The sequence below is a fragment of the Chrysemys picta genome, chromosome 3 (genome assembly GCF_011386835.1).
Source record: "Chrysemys picta bellii isolate R12L10 chromosome 3, ASM1138683v2, whole genome shotgun sequence".
Lineage (NCBI taxonomy): Eukaryota > Metazoa > Chordata > Testudines > Emydidae > Chrysemys > Chrysemys picta.
This window is the reverse complement of record NC_088793.1, coordinates 37,682,991-37,698,119: the sequence shown is the minus strand read 5'-3', so window position 1 is coordinate 37,698,119 and position 15,129 is coordinate 37,682,991. Positions and strand designations below refer to the sequence as shown.

The 15,129-nt window shown below is 45.6% G+C and overlaps 2 protein-coding genes and 1 long non-coding RNA gene across 8 annotated transcripts in view; 2 read left to right on the top strand and 1 right to left on the bottom strand.

Annotated features, from left to right (window-relative positions):
* COLEC11 (collectin subfamily member 11) overlaps positions 1-6,695 on the top strand; it is a 50,366-nt gene extending 43,671 nt beyond the window's left edge. For 4 of the 6 annotated variants that reach the window (XM_042848743.2, XM_065587725.1, XM_065587724.1 and 1 more), the window contains 2 exons: positions 2,816-2,911; positions 3,070-6,695. In XM_042848743.2, the coding sequence (XP_042704677.1) occupies positions 2,816-2,911; positions 3,070-3,479 (506 nt within the window). In that variant the 3' untranslated portion in view covers positions 3,480-6,695. The remainder of the gene's footprint in view (positions 1-2,815; positions 2,912-3,069) is intronic. The other 2 variants (XM_042848744.2, XM_065587726.1) reach the window with 1 other exon arrangement.
* LOC135982201 (uncharacterized) overlaps positions 1-15,012 on the bottom strand; it is a 44,107-nt gene extending 29,095 nt beyond the window's left edge. The window contains exon 1 of the long non-coding RNA XR_010599444.1: positions 14,828-15,012. This is a non-coding gene — a long non-coding RNA (uncharacterized LOC135982201). The remainder of the gene's footprint in view (positions 1-14,827) is intronic.
* Positions 13,595-15,129, top strand: part of ALLC (allantoicase) — a 35,813-nt gene continuing 34,278 nt past the window's right edge. Inside the window, exon 1 of the mRNA XM_065587722.1 lies at positions 13,595-13,698. The gene's annotated coding sequence lies outside the window, so the exon portion shown is untranslated. The remainder of the gene's footprint in view (positions 13,699-15,129) is intronic.

Sequence of the window (15,129 nt, the reverse complement as noted above, 5' to 3'; positions counted from 1 at the left end):
TGGAGAGAAGCTGTTTTGCAAAGCCTTTCTACACATCATCTGAGACTCTGAAAAACCATTGGATGATCAACGGGTATCTTGTTAGGAGTATGAAAAGCTTAGGGCCGGTCTACATGTAAAACATTGCTGTGGCACATCTGTACCAGTGCAGCTGCGTCAGTGAAGATGCTGCTATATTGATGGGAGAGCTTCTCCTATCGGCGCAGCTAATCTACTTCCATGAGAGGCGATAGCTATGTTGACGGGAGAAGCGCTCCCTTTGGCATAGTGCTGTCTATGCAGGGGGGCTAGGTTGGTATAACTACATTGAGTGCCATAGTTATACCAATGTAAGTTTGTAGTGTAGACCTGACCTTAGACTCAGATGATGGAAAACAATAGACTATCGGTGCTTTTAGGACAAAAATGCAGCACCTCCCCTGCATTCGAGTATCTTTAATAGATTTTATGTTAGATAATAGAAATGGAAAAATGGAAATGTTGTTTGCATTAATTATGTGTTGTTAGCAACCACTGAATGATACAAATGTAACAGATGTGGTTATTAGGTAGTGAGTAATGAACAATCAATGTTTACTAAAACATCTGCTCTTATGGGAAGGTTAGGAAGGATCAAGGCTATGCAGTGCCTTGTATGTGAAGAGAAGAGTCTTAAGGATAGATAATGACTTGGACTGTGCCCATGCAAAAGGAGAAGGAACCCCGCTTTCACTCCTACATGGGCTACTCAGACTCTGGTCCAGGCATACAGCAGTAAGCAGCAAGGGCCTGCAAAGTACTTTAGCACGTGTGTAGGTTCCAAATGTTCTTAAGAGGTTTGCTGAAGTGGGATGGACTTAGACAGGTGTTTAAAAGCTTTGCTGAGTCAGGGCTTAGTATGTGCTAGCTGCACTAGTCTAGGAATAGCCACAGGAGACACACTTCTGAGTTACATTTCCTCCCCGGCTTTCTCTTTGCTCCATTGCCGGTTAGTAATTTACTGCTGATCTACACTACTTAAATTACTATCCATGTGTACGGGCCTACAATCTGGCCTTTAACCTCTGCTGTGTCTGCCATTTTAGGGCCAGATTCTGCCAATTTACTCACCTGAAGTAGTACTTTACTTTACGAGCAGTCCCATTTATTTCAGGAGTAAGGCACTGCTCTACCTGCAGAATCTGGCTCAAAGCCTTCAGAGAGGAGATTTTTCAAAGGCTAGGTACCCAACTCACAATGAAAGTCAGTAAGTACCAGTACAGGTACATAAGGGTGGCAGAATCTGGCCCTAAAAGGGAATATACAGCACAGGTTAAGGGTCAGATTCTAACCAGCAGTGAATTACAGTGCTCTGGGAGCAAGGAAGAAGCAGGGAAGGAAATGGGAGTGGGCACCAAACTACTATTTTTAACTTTGAAAATCCCCCCTAAGATGTGGAAAGCACCACATAAGTTTTTCTCACGGAATTACCATTTATTATTCTAATTCATGGGCCAGAATGCCAAGTTAACATAATGCAATTCTCTGATTTGGGTGTTCCAGTTTGCAATGAGTGCTCAGATTGGCACTTCTTTACTATTTGTATTATTGTAGTGTCTAGCAGACCTTGTCATGGACTAGGACCCCATTGTGCTAGGTGCTGTACAAACAAAGAGTAAATTATATTCCCTGCCCCAAAGAGCTTAACATCTGCATGTGAGACAAGAGACAACAGATAGATACAGACAATCAGATGAGGAAGTACAATGAGATGACATGGTCGGTATGATGGACTGCGGTATCAATGCGCCAGCAGTTGTTGAATTTTTTTGGAGGCACTGTGGGAAAGGGGAGTTATAAGGAGGGTTTTGAAGGAGGACAATGAAGTGGCTTTGCAGATATTTACGGGGAGCTCCTCCATGTGTGAGGGGCAGAATTGGAGAAAGCACAAAAGTGCTTGTTTGAAAATGTAACAAATGGGCCATGGAGGCTGACATTACAGGCAGATCTGGGGCAGGAGCTGATTTGTCAAAAATACTGAATGAGAGCTGATAGGTGGGGGTGGGGTTAGGCAGTTAGGTACCTAAACTGGATATTAGCATGATTAAATACAGGTTTGAATACCTATATGCAGAACTGGGTGCCTTACCTGGAACCTAGTTTTCAAAACTGGGCTCTCAGAAGTGACCTTTTTAATAATATCATAAAAATTGCTTTTTTCAGACCATTGTAAATTTGGGATAATAGGCAGAATTCTAGAGTCTTTTATTGGAAGAACTATAACAAACCAACACTTTTGAAATGGCCAGAACTGTCTTTTAGGGCTAATTATAAGTATTACATAATAGGAGTAAAACATCTGCCTCTGATCTGCTGTATAGATAGATTCCTCATGCAGAGCAAATGCAGAATATGCCATACAGATTTCCTGTGTGGAAAAGAGATCTGCAGTGAAAATAGAAGAGGAGAATTTTGCCTTATATATGCATCACTGAGAACTCAGAAGTTTGAAGACGTCCTATTTTTGTTCCTAGCAGACCGTTGTCTGCCACATGTTTGGCACTAATTGGCACCATCGTTTGGGATCTCCTCAGAGAGGCCAAGGACTGAGGTGGCATAGAGAATGAACTGAACTCTTATAGGTAGACCCAAAGGTCAGAGTGAAGGCTGTTGGTGGGTCAACATGGGGAAGTTTGCATGGTTGCTGCCTATGATTGGACAGAGAATTTCACTCTTTGGGGTCATCAGGCTAGCCCCTTTTGTGAGCAATACATTCACATAAATATATTTCACGAAACATTTTTATTTATGTTTGTATATACAATTTAACAGCAAGCACCCACCCTGATCTCTGCAGGCATCCCTTGTGAATGCAGCCAGCTAAGGAAGGCTATTGGGGAAATGGATATCCAAGTGGCCCAGCTGACAACTGAATTAAAATTCATAAAAAATGGTATGTTTATTTTGTATGTTTCTCCCTTTCCAAGTGCCCTATTTTTTTAATGATGAAGCTGCTCTTAAAGAATATGGCCATTTCATATTTGATTTGTGTATCTATTTTTGTGGTGTGCATTAAGTTGGTTTATAGAAATGCGAGTGCTCACTTTTCAGCACTGCCCTCCCCCGCAGCTGTCGCTGGTGTGCGTGAGACAGATAATAAGATATACCTACTGGTGAAAGAAGAGAAAAGATATGTGGATGCCCAGCTCTACTGCCATGGAAGAGGAGGAACACTGACCATGCCCAAGGATGAGAATACCAATAGTCTGATTGCTTCTTACATCAATCAAGCAGGGCTCACCAGAGTTTTCATTGGGATCAACGACCTGGAAAAAGAGGGCAATTTTGTGTATTCTGATCGATCACCCATGCAGACCTTCAACAAATGGCGCAGCGGCGAACCCAATAATGCCTATGATGAGGAGGACTGTGTGGAAATGGTGGCCTCTGGTGGATGGAATGATGTTGCCTGTCACATTACAATGTATTTTGTATGTGAATTTGACAAAGAAAATGTGTGAGGATGTCTGCTCCGTCCCCCTCCCCCGTTTGAAGCAGATTGTATAACTTACCCCTTGTTTATAAAGTACTAGTTATATTTTACAAGTATATAACATCAGTGTTGTACAGCTGTAAATATAATTAGGTATTTCAAATATCAATATTTACCCTTCAGAAGGGAAGAGCAGAGTTAAATAAGACATAGTTTGTCTTGCCCTAAGAAAATATGTATCTAGATAAGGTCCATATTCTGCCCTCACTGCAATTAATGAATGAGATTGCATGACAGCAATGGAGGGCAGAATTTGGCTCTTTGTTGTTATAATGTTGTTTCTGAAGACGTAGATTCTTGATATTGTTTTATCTTAACAACATTTTTAATTGTTAATGTTAATTGCTCATACTGGTTTACAAAGATGACATTTCTGGCTATTTCAAGCCATAAGGAAAAGCTTTTGTATCCTCTAGCTACTTAATACAACTATTGCAATAGGGTTCTGAATGGGCAGGCTTTGTACCTGTTTCTGTGACACATACACAAGCAAACCAACCATATCAGTTCTACCACTTTTGTAACATCTTCTTATTAAACTGTTTGCAAATAACAACACAGAGACACACTTCAGTGAGCGAACTCATTTACACTGCCTTGGGGAGTCTAAATGGCTCAGAATTCAGTACTAGACGGGGAGAAGCCAACTTTGTGTTTCTTCAGAAAATGCAGTGCCAAGTTCTGTTTGTTTTACACGTTGTTTAACCGAGGGTGGGACTGTGCATAAACTATTTGAGTGAAAAAAGAATTTGCCAAAGGAAGCCAGAGCCTGTTCTCTAAAGTTGTATTTGAGCCCTGCTGGAACACCCTTGGATGGCATTCCAGCACTTTTGGGGGGAGCTGAAATGGCATTTTATGGCCCTTCAGAGACTTGCATTCTGGCACTTCATGAGTGCAGCACTCACTAGTCTATTTTTGCTTAAGATATTCGTGATTGATATTTTTGGTTACAAAACACAAGGAGGGTTTCCTGAGTACATCATGAGTCTCACAAAATCTTTGTTGTCCAACAGTTCCTTTCACTGGGACAAATGCTAAAGTCTTCACTTAGCTTTCACTCTGTCCTTAACTTAATGTCAGCGGAAGATTGGCCTTAGTAAGGACTCTAAAAAGGGCCAAATTCTCTGCAGGCATAAATGAACACAGCTCCATTGACTTCAATGGATTTCATTCATTTGTCCCAGCAGAGAATTTATCTCTGAGTAAGGACTTCAGGAATTGGTCCTTTATTTTGTTCTTGTGATTACTACTCTTCCTTGCTACTCTTCATGGCTATATCTTCTCTTAAATAAAATCTTATTTATTTAAAAAAAAATTCAGAACCCCTATAGGGATATAGTTCCAAAGGAATGCAGTAAGTCATTTTGCCCCACTTATTTGTGTATCCAATTCACAACTGCATGTGACTGAAAAATGTGGTATATTTTTGAAGGGTATAACTGGACAAAAAGAGTTATGAATATTGGATATTTGTAGTGGCCTGTTGCAATTCCTCTCGTCTTTTAGTCAACTGCTCTACATATGAAGGTCACTGGGAAACCTCTGTCTATTGTGTTTTTCAGACAGTGTGGTTATACAATGTTTTAAATATGTTTTAAGGGTAAACACTAAATATGAAACAATCACAAAGCATGTATGATCAATCTGGAAGAAATATCTAGAAGAAACTCAAACCAGGCTTGGCGTGTGATTTCAGATAGCCTCCACATATTAGGCAAGACCAAATTAATAAGCTACCGTACAGTGCTACAGTTAATGGAAGATTACTGACCATAGGACTTTTGCTTAGTTCCTCAAAGCATGACAACATTTGAAATTACATGTTAATTTTATTCTCAAGGAAATAAACAATTTCATCCTGGCATGCTAACTGTTGTGAAGTTGAACCTGTTATAAAGGTTTACTCATGAACTCCTAAAACTGGTAGAATATTATTCTAATATATGCAAATCATGCAGACCATAGTGCTAGAGAGCCATGACCCTAAAGAACAATTCAGATGGTGACTGGTTCTGCTTGCCAACATTTCTTTCTGGTACAGGTAAAGTATGGCTCATGTGTGTTAGGGCTTTAACTGAGATCTCAAATAATCTTGGTGTGATTGTACACTTACATACAAAGGTTCTTAGTCTACAAAATCTGAGAAGGGCTAAAAATTTATTCCTGTGGGTCAATTTGCACCCAGGGAATATTCCCTTTTGAGTTTTGATATGGTTTGCCTCCTGCTAATAAAAATCCCCAGAGGCTTTTAAACCACCAATATGTTTGGGTCAAGTCATTGTAGCTGTATGGTGATAAATAAGGGCAATCTAAGCCTGGGTTCCACTTGACTAGAGCTGCCTGCCTAGGATGGCACTTGCCCACATAAAGTATCTTGAAGACACTTTGTGTGCCTAAGCTGTCAGCTTTGCCCACTCTTTACCCATTTTTGCAAGATACTGATTGGTGGGTTGATTCTGCTTGTATGAATCTATACCCTCTTTGCAGATTCCTTCGGATGAGCTAGAAAACAGGCCTGCATGCCTAAAAGCCTTACTTGAGCTGGGCAGCAGGCACACCACATTTTCACAGATTTATAGAGTGTTTAGTGAACAATCTGAATTTCTACTCAAATTGCTATTTAATATTAAACAGCAGAAAACCCATTTATTTCCCTCCATTTTTCTGTGTGTGGTGTTCTGTTCCATCGGGGGTGAGTGGGAGGAGAGAGGGAAAGAGAATCTGCTCTACAGCCTTAGCTAACAGCCATATGGCTTTTAGCTCATGCAGTAGAAGCTCATGCACTAGGCTCCAGATTCAGTTCTGCCCGCCAACGACCAGGGTCTGTCCGTGTTCCAAGTGGGGTCTCATCCGGGATTTCAACTGGGAAGTCTCTGAAGCTCGGGATGTACTTCCTCGGCTAGGGGGATGTATGTAACCCACACATCTCCTAGGTGTGGTGTTCTGTCCCATCTAGTGGCACTGAGACCACTTAGAGTGAAAGAGATTAATGAGTCTGCTCTACAGCCTTACCTAGTAGGCATATGGCTTTTAGCTCATGCGGTAGAGATTCATGCACTAAGCTCCAGAGGTCCCAGGTTCGAGTCCGCTTACCAACAACTGGGGTCTGTCGGTATTACACTTACACCATGTTTTCAACAGCTTTTGAAGTATGAAATAAAAGGGAAACCAACTGTATTGTTAAGATCTTTCTATATCCTTGTTCACTATAGATTGTCAGAGCCCTAACTCCACTGTGTGGGGAGGTAGGGCTCAACATTACTCAGTCCTCATTGCTCAGGGTGGGTCTTTGGCTGTGCTGCGGGGAGTCACAACTCACTCTCTGTTCTGCTGTGGGGAAGGAGGACCTCTGTACTGCCCCTTACACGGGGCAGATTATAAAGCTACAGTCTAGCAAACTATGGCCTGCGGGTTGTATCCAGCCCACCAGCTGTTTTAAGGTGGCCATCGAGTTCCCGCTGGGGACCGTGGTCTGGAGCTTGCCCCGCTCCGGTGCTCCAGCCAGGAAGCAGGGTCAGGGGCCAATCCACACGGCTCCCCAAAGCAGCGGCATGGCCCTGCTCTGCTGCGCCAGCCGGGGAGCAGGGTCAGGGGCCGTTCCACGCTGCTTCTGGAAGCAGTGGCATGGCCCCGCTCAAGCTCCTGCATGGTGGGGGCAGCCAGGGGGCACCGCTCTTCATGCTGTCCCTGCCCCAAGTGCCGCGCCCGCAGCTCCCATTGGCCAGGAACTGCGGCCAATGGGAGCTGCAGGGGCGGTGCCTACAGACGGGGCAGCGCGCAGAGCCACCTGGCTGCGGCTTCGCATAGGAGCTGGAGTAGGGAGACGGTTGCTGCTTCCAGGAGCTGCTTGAGGTAAGCACCGCTTGGAGCCTGCATCCCTTAGCCTCTCCTGGTGCCTCAACAGCCTGCCCCAGTCCTGATCCTCCTCCCACCCTCCAAACCCCTCGGTTCCATCCTGGAGCACCCTTCTACACCCCAAACTTCTCATCCCCAGCCCCACCCCAGAGCCTGCACCCCCAGCTGGTGCCTGCACCCCTCCCACACCCTACTCCCCCAGCCTGGAATCCCTTCCTGCACCATGAACTCCTCATCCCCAGCCCCACCCCAGAGCCCACACCTCCAGTCAGAGCCTTCACCCCCTCCCGCAGCCCAACCTCAATTTTATGAGCATTCATGGCCTGCCATACAATTTCTATTTCCAGATGTGGTCCTTGGGCCAAAAAGTTTGACCACCCCTGGTCTAGCCCTATGGGCCAGGTCCAAAGGCTACTGAAGTGAATGGCAAGACTTCTAGGGTATGTCTATTCTGGATCTGAGCTTGTGGACTCCGTTTCCAAGCCTGTGCTTGAGCGTCCACACTGCATTATAAATCTGGGTTTAAAATTGTTGGACCCGGGACTCACAGCCATGCTAATTTGTTCATACTGCACTGTGTGGACCTTCTGACTTGGGCCTGTGGCTTGACCTGCACCCACACTGCAAAGTGACAGGGCTTGGACCTGAGTCACAGTAGGATGTAGGCTCTGACCCATCCCCCTAGTAGGGGCCTAGGATCTAGGACCTGAGTTCTTGCTGACCCAAGTCAGACTGATATGTGTGTGGATGGAAGTGAGGATTGGGCTCAAACCCGAGTCAGAGCCCAGGCTTAGTGTGCAATTTAGACATATGCCTACATGAACTCAATAGGGTATGTCTGACGAAGTGGGTATTCACCCACGAAAGCTTATGCTCCAATACATCTGTTAGTCTTAAAGGTGCCACAGGACTCTCTGTTGCCTATTGAGTTCAGTAGTCATTAGATCAGCTCCTGTCACTAGTGATGGAACCAGTGACCACTGACTATTCTAATAAATAAGGGAGATGAAACAGTAACATTTTTTGGCATGGACTTTGTCTGAAAATAGTTGTATTGGTGAGATTTTTATTTTTTTTTTAGTTGGGAAAAGAAAAATTATTGGTATTTTTCATACACATCAAGAAACATATTATACTTGTTATGTACTTCTATGGAAGATGTTAGGAACACATGAGCAAAAAGCAACTGTAAGTGTGAACTAGAAGGTCTCCCAAGAAGCTAATACAAGGTTCATGTCAATCTGCACTTGGTTGTCTTTTTTTCTTGTTCAATATTTGTCCACAAATATTAAAAGAAAATGTTTTTATCTAAGTGAGGGACATGTAGGGTGTGTCTTGGGAAACCTGTGAATCAATCTAACAGTCTTCTATGTAGTGATTTCTTCAGGCCCCTGAATCAATCCTTCATATGAAGCACATTTATTTTAGTCAAAGTAATGTATTCAGTGTATTTTACAGAGTAAGGATGATTTGTTATGTAGCACCAGCACATTTGAAAATATGTTTCAAAGACACTTGACAGGTGAACAGCTCACTCACACTGTGGCTATTGTGTATCCATGAGTTATAAGCTTGTTTAGATCAAAAAGCAGAGGAAGACTAAAGATAAATCCATTGTATACCAAAAAATAGAGCACTTATTGGAATTCTATAAGGAAAATGATTGACTCTCTTTACATAAGTTCAGGTAACACCAGTTGAGATAATAATGAACCTGTTACCAAATTGGTGGGAAGCTTTGGCCCTTGTAGGACTCTGGCCTGAACTGGTCCATGGCCTGGAGACTTATTTCATGGGGCTCTAGCTTTCATTTTGTTCCAGCCTATCAGCTAACTCCTAACTTTCCAATGCCCAATCCCATAGCTTTGTGTGTATGTGTGTCTCATATCTATTTAGTTTCCAGCTTTTAACTGGAGAGTCCAACTTTCTTTCTTTCTCTGGCCTCTGGTGTTGAGTGATCCTGTGCCACCTTGGAATTTGTAGTGAATTTTCTGTGCCTCCTACTTGCGTCAGGCAAGGCACACAGGAGGTGTAACCAGGAGCAGATAAAGTATCCTCTCCCTCTCGACTCTACAAGGGTGTCTCTGCCTCCCTGTTCCTTCCCCTCACTGAAGGACCCTGCAGCACCAAACCTATCCATCAGCATCATTCCCTGTGAAACAGTGCTCTTAGGGGGAACCCGAGCCTGCCGTTGTAATGGAGAGGTGCCTGACCACTATGAGGTATTGGAGGGAAAAACTGATTTTGTGTTGTGATGAGTTTTGACTGTTTGGGAGGGGAAATTTTTTTTGTTGGAAATTGATTTTATGGATGGAAAGAACTGATCATGTGAATGGGGAACTGATTAATTTTGGCAGATGAAGAGAGAACTGATTCTGTGTGGATGAAATCTTGGTGGACTGTGGAGGAGGGGTTTGAGGAGAGTTGCACCCATCCACCTGCACACTAAACACAATAACTGGAATTAGACCAGAGTATTACAGCTTTTGGAAGGCTAAGCAATTGCGTGCCACAGGTAGAGAACAAAAGGGACTAAGATGTACCAGTGCCAGACATGAAAGTTAGGAAAACAAACCAGCACTTCCCCTTCCTTCTGAGGTGAGTGACAGAGTGAGGAGATGAGGGATAGAGAGGATAGAGGAGAGATCAAGTGATAAAGCTGAAGGAAGAAGAACATATGGGAGAGGTAAGTGAAAATGAGTGTGTGCATGCTTGTGTGAAAGAAAAGACAAGGTGGGGGTGTCTGAAAAGAGAAAGGGAGGAGCCCAACTGAACATCTGATCTCTGGCCACATGGGGGACATCTACACTTTGATAAAAGACCCGCGGCATGGGTACGGCTGGCTTGGGTCAGCTGACTCAGGATTGTGGAACTCAGGCCTTGGGACGATAAAATTACTGTGTAGATGTCTGAGCTCAGCCTAGAGCCCAGGCTCTGAAATTCCTTGAGGGAGAAGGTCTCAGACCCTGGGTTCCAGCCTGAGCCTGAACATCTACACTACAATTTTTAAACCAGCAGCCTAAGCCCCGCAAGCCTGAGTCAGCTGACCTGGGCTCTGAGACTTGGTGGAATGTTTTTTTTTAATCGTACGCATAATTTGTGACTGTGGGACTGTGAACAAGTACCAGTGCCCTCCACACTAGTGATATAGTAGGGATAATAGAGAGACAGACAAAGTGGGTGAGGTAATACATGTTATTGGACCAACTTCTGCTGGTGAGAGCAGTGGTGGATTAATGCATGGGGCCCGAGTCCAGGAGCCTCAGCCAATTTGGGGGCCTCTGCAGGAGCACCGGAACTTGTGTAGAAGTGGGGGGCCACTGGCACTGGAACTGTGACCCTGCCTCCTGCTCCTCCTCTTCCCCCGAGGCCCTGACCGTGGCAAAGCCAGAAGCCAGAGCTGGGTAGTGGTAAGAGCTGCCCAGGAAGCCTGGGCTGCTGTGGGGAGCCCTGGCCAAAGTGCCCTAGAGCAGCCCCTGGCCCGTGTTCCCACCCCCTGGGGTGCGCTGCCCAAGGCAGGCGGAGGGTCCAGGGCTTCCCACAGTGGCCTGGGCTCCATGAGCAGCTCTTACCATGGGCTGGCTCTGGCTTCTGGCCTGGCCAGAGGGCAAGGCCACGGGGGAAGAGGAGGAGCAAGGGGTGGAGTCCCATGGTGAGGGGGGTAAGGCCCACCTCAGCCATCCACCAGGAAGATGCTGGTGCCACAAGCAGGGATTATGCTTCGTGGTAGGGTACTTTATCAGTTCCCCTGCTGCGAAGCACCTCCCCTGCCCCTGCTGTTCCTCACCTGCCCAAGGCTATTATGCCCATGTTAAAAAGTGGACAGGCAGGCCCCTCCAAACCCACCTCCCCCTGGTTCCAGCACCTCGGAGCCCCTGGAGTGTGGAGAGCCCAAATAGGGTAACCAGATGTCCCGATTTTATAGGGACAGTCCTGCTTTTTGAGCCTTTTTCTTATATAGGCTCCTATTATCCCCCACCTCTGTCCTGATTTTTCACATCTGCTGTCCGGTCACCCTAGACCCAAATGCTCTTTGTGCCCAGGACCCCAATAAATCTTAATCTGCCTCTGGGTGAGAGAGACAAGTTTTTGAGTTTACACAGAGCTTTTCCAGTTCTGGGGTTCTCTCGGAGTATTTGGGTGACCTGTTCCATGATGTGATCCACTTTTCTGGTGGATTGTCCTCTCACCAACAGAAGCTGGCCCAGTAAAAGATATTACCTCACCCACCTTGTTTCTCTAATATCCTGGGGCTGACATAGCAACAACAACACTGCATACTAGTAGGGATATGTTACTGTATTCACTTTACTGGGAGCATAAGCCAGTGCTGATAATTCAAAGGTTAGATACCTAGCATAGGTGCCTACCTGTTCTTGTAAGTATAAAAATATTAAGTACTGTCAAAAATTCAGCAGCTGCTGGTCTGGTGTGCAGTGTAATGGTCTCTGTGTTACCATACTATCATCTAGTGGCAGTAAGAGGCAACTAAGGCTATGTCTACATTACAGCTTATGTCAGCATAATTTATGTCACTCAGGAGTGTGACTAAACTACCCCCCCGCCCCCAAGTGACATAATTTACACCGACATAAGTGCTGGTGTGAGTTGGTGGGAGAGCTTCTGCCCCCGACATAGTTACTGCTGCTTATGGGGGCTGGAGTAGTTAAGCCGACAGGAGAGTTGTAAACTCTAAGGTAGCCATGCCTTAAGCTTTCTACTCTCTTTGCTTTACTGAAAGCTGATTTATAACAGGTTGGTGCCACCTACTAAAGGAAAGGTAGGCGACACATTGCAACATCCACAAGTCAAATTTTATTCCTGCTTCATCCTTCAGTGCAGTCATAATCATAAGTAGGTGCAAAATTTCAGGAATAGGAGAATTAAATTATGCATTCAATTAATTGTGTTTGTCTTTCAGTGAGATAGAATGTAGCAAAATAAAAGTGCAATTCATTAACTTTATCATTACAAAAATAGCATCCTTTTCTACACATCAGCTCTACTGTTTATGTCTTATTCTAGTTCCCTGCTGTTTTATCCCCATACATTCTAACCTGCTCCGGATACAAGTTTAGGGAAAATTTGCCCTTTAAACCAGATAAGGTGTGAAATCTCTTCTAAGTGCCCAAGAAGTGTATGTAGAGGAAAAGATTGTACCTGATCACTGTACAAGGTATCACCATTGCACCCTGATTTCATGGTTGTTTCTTACCATGTCTTAAATTCATACATCTTAGGAGTAGACCAGAACTCCTGTACCCTTTAGTCTTGCCCTTGTACAAACATAGGTATCTGTCCAGAAGCCAGGGACAATATCAGTTGGATGTCTTCCAAGAGATGCATATTTAATAGTAAACAGACTGTGGGAGATTATTTGTCACAGGTTAAAAAGAAGAGAGAATATTTAAACCAGTAATGCAAGATCGAATGGAGCATGATTGAGATTATGTACACTAAATTTGTTGCTAGGAATATAATGAAAAAGAAGAGGACTCAAAGACAAACACACGTAGGAAGCTATATTAAACAAGTAGCCTAGGAAAGAAGAAAAATAATAAAAAAAATCCAATATTGGAAGGTGTTTGGTTTAGTAATATGTCATGTAAAAAGAGCTGTGGGAGAAATGCAATCATAGGGCATAATTAACCTAGTATTTCCTTGCTTTGAGTCGGTGGATATTGCCTTTAATTAGCCTTAACTCATTTGTAATGAAGTTTTACTTGGGTGAATTAGATATTTCAGGTTATTCTCACATGTTTCTTACATCTTCGTAACTCCTGAATTTATTGGTGGTAAATGGTGTTTGTCTGACAGTGCTTACTGTGTGATTACATTGGGAACATTATTGCAATAGCAAATGGGTAGACAAGCTGACCTCTGAGATGTTTTACTCATTTCAGGATAAGACGTAGTTTTGCCATAAACCCTGAGTAAGGGACAGCACACTATTGCATTGCCCCATGAGCTGACTGGGAACCAGAGAGTGACTCTAGTTATGCCTATTCCTGATAGAGTTCTATGCCTGGTGCAGATTCCTTCCCCTGGCAGGCTGGCTTGGCTGTGCTGACCCGCATATTAGAGGGAGGACCCAAGCTTCTTCTCTTATCCTCTCCCTCCCAGCCCACCTGCATGAGAGGGGACTAGTGCCCCCTGGAGGCTGCTTTTCTCCCTTTACTTGTGCTTGGCAATATATAGGAGCCAGTAGCCCCGTTGCTCATTTGTGCAGCAGCATAAGGCTAGTGATCTAGTCCTCTCGTTGGAGCACACATAGCTACATGGTAGAGAGAGACAGGACACAGTGGTCAGCACAGCGATTAAGTCCCAAGAAGGTAACTTGGGTGCCTTTTGGGTAGGGGGAGGATTGCTATCCTACGTCCAGTGGCAAAAGCTTGAAGTAGAAGCATGGGGGCAGGTTCCAAATCCCACTTAGGAACCATAGTGGGAAGTGTTTATGTCTGAGGATTTGGGCCTACAAGGATTTTTAAGTTCTGTGCCTCCTGAGATTGGGCAGGGCCCTTATTGTGTGGACAATGAAAGGGCAGAGCTCTGACATCTACACTGGAATAAAAGACCCAGGGCATGGCCATGGCTGGCCTGGGTTAGCTGACTTGGGCTTGGTGGGCTTGGGCTGGGGGGCTAAAAATTGCTGTATAGATGTTCAGGGTTGGGCTGGAGTCCAGGCTCTGGGAGCTTCCTCCCTCTGGCTGCAAGTCAGAGGCTCATTTGCTGCTCAAGGTTCCCTTCTGTAACAGGCCAGTTATTGAACCAAATAAATAGTGAGGGTAGGTTTTGGGGAGGGATGAAGTGCGTTAGCTTGTGGTAGGGATTGATTTCTTAGGGATGGGGAATGGGTAAGGGGCATACAATGTAAGGGGGTGTATAGACCCCAGGTACCTTGAAGACAGGGGAGGGGGCAATGGAGGAAGCTCAGGGGAAGACAGAAGCTGAGACAGCTGGTCTCAATTGCAGCTCCACCAGCAACAGGCTTTGTTTCAGCATGCATCAGAACTGGGAGGGGTAGTGTGACGGTCCACGCTCCTGGAATCAGGGCAGCATGGACTATCAGTCACAGTCCATAAAGCAGCCCTTCAGTGCAGGGCAGCGTGGCCTCGCGGCCGGAGTCTATAGCGCCACCCTTCGGTGCAGGGCAGCGTGGCCTCGCGGCCGGAGTCTATAGCGCCACCCTTCGGTGCAGGGCAGCGTGGCCTCGCGGCCGGAGTCTATAGCGCCACCCTTCGGTGCAGGGCAGCGTGGCCTCGCGGCCGGAGTCTATAGCATTGGGATGTGGCTGCCCCAGAAGGGGGGCCCGGGCCCACCCAACTCCACCAGGCCCCAAGCCAGGGCCCTAACAGTGGCATAGCTGCTTGCCACTGACTCAGTGGGGGGTCCTGCCAAAACACGCTGAGTTTCCCTGGGTGGGAGGTACCACTCCGACACCCTCCCTGGGTCACTTCCTACCAGAGTCTGTGATGGGGTTTCCCAGGAGACGTCGATTCCCCTGTGTTAGGCAGGTCCAGTCATCTCCAGGGTCTCCTCCAGTTGCCGGGGTGCAGGTGGGCTGTGGATGGCTGCGATTCCCAGCAGAGGCTGTGGCTGGCCCTCTGCAGACACTTCCCAGGCAGGTCATTCCCCTGTGGCCTCCAGCCCAGAATGAGGCAGTCTCCCTCCCTTTATACTACTAGAGCACTTGGAGCATGCCCAGTCTTGCCAGGGAGGTGGGACTTCCGCTATCAACACCTGGGGCTTAACCCTGTCTGGGC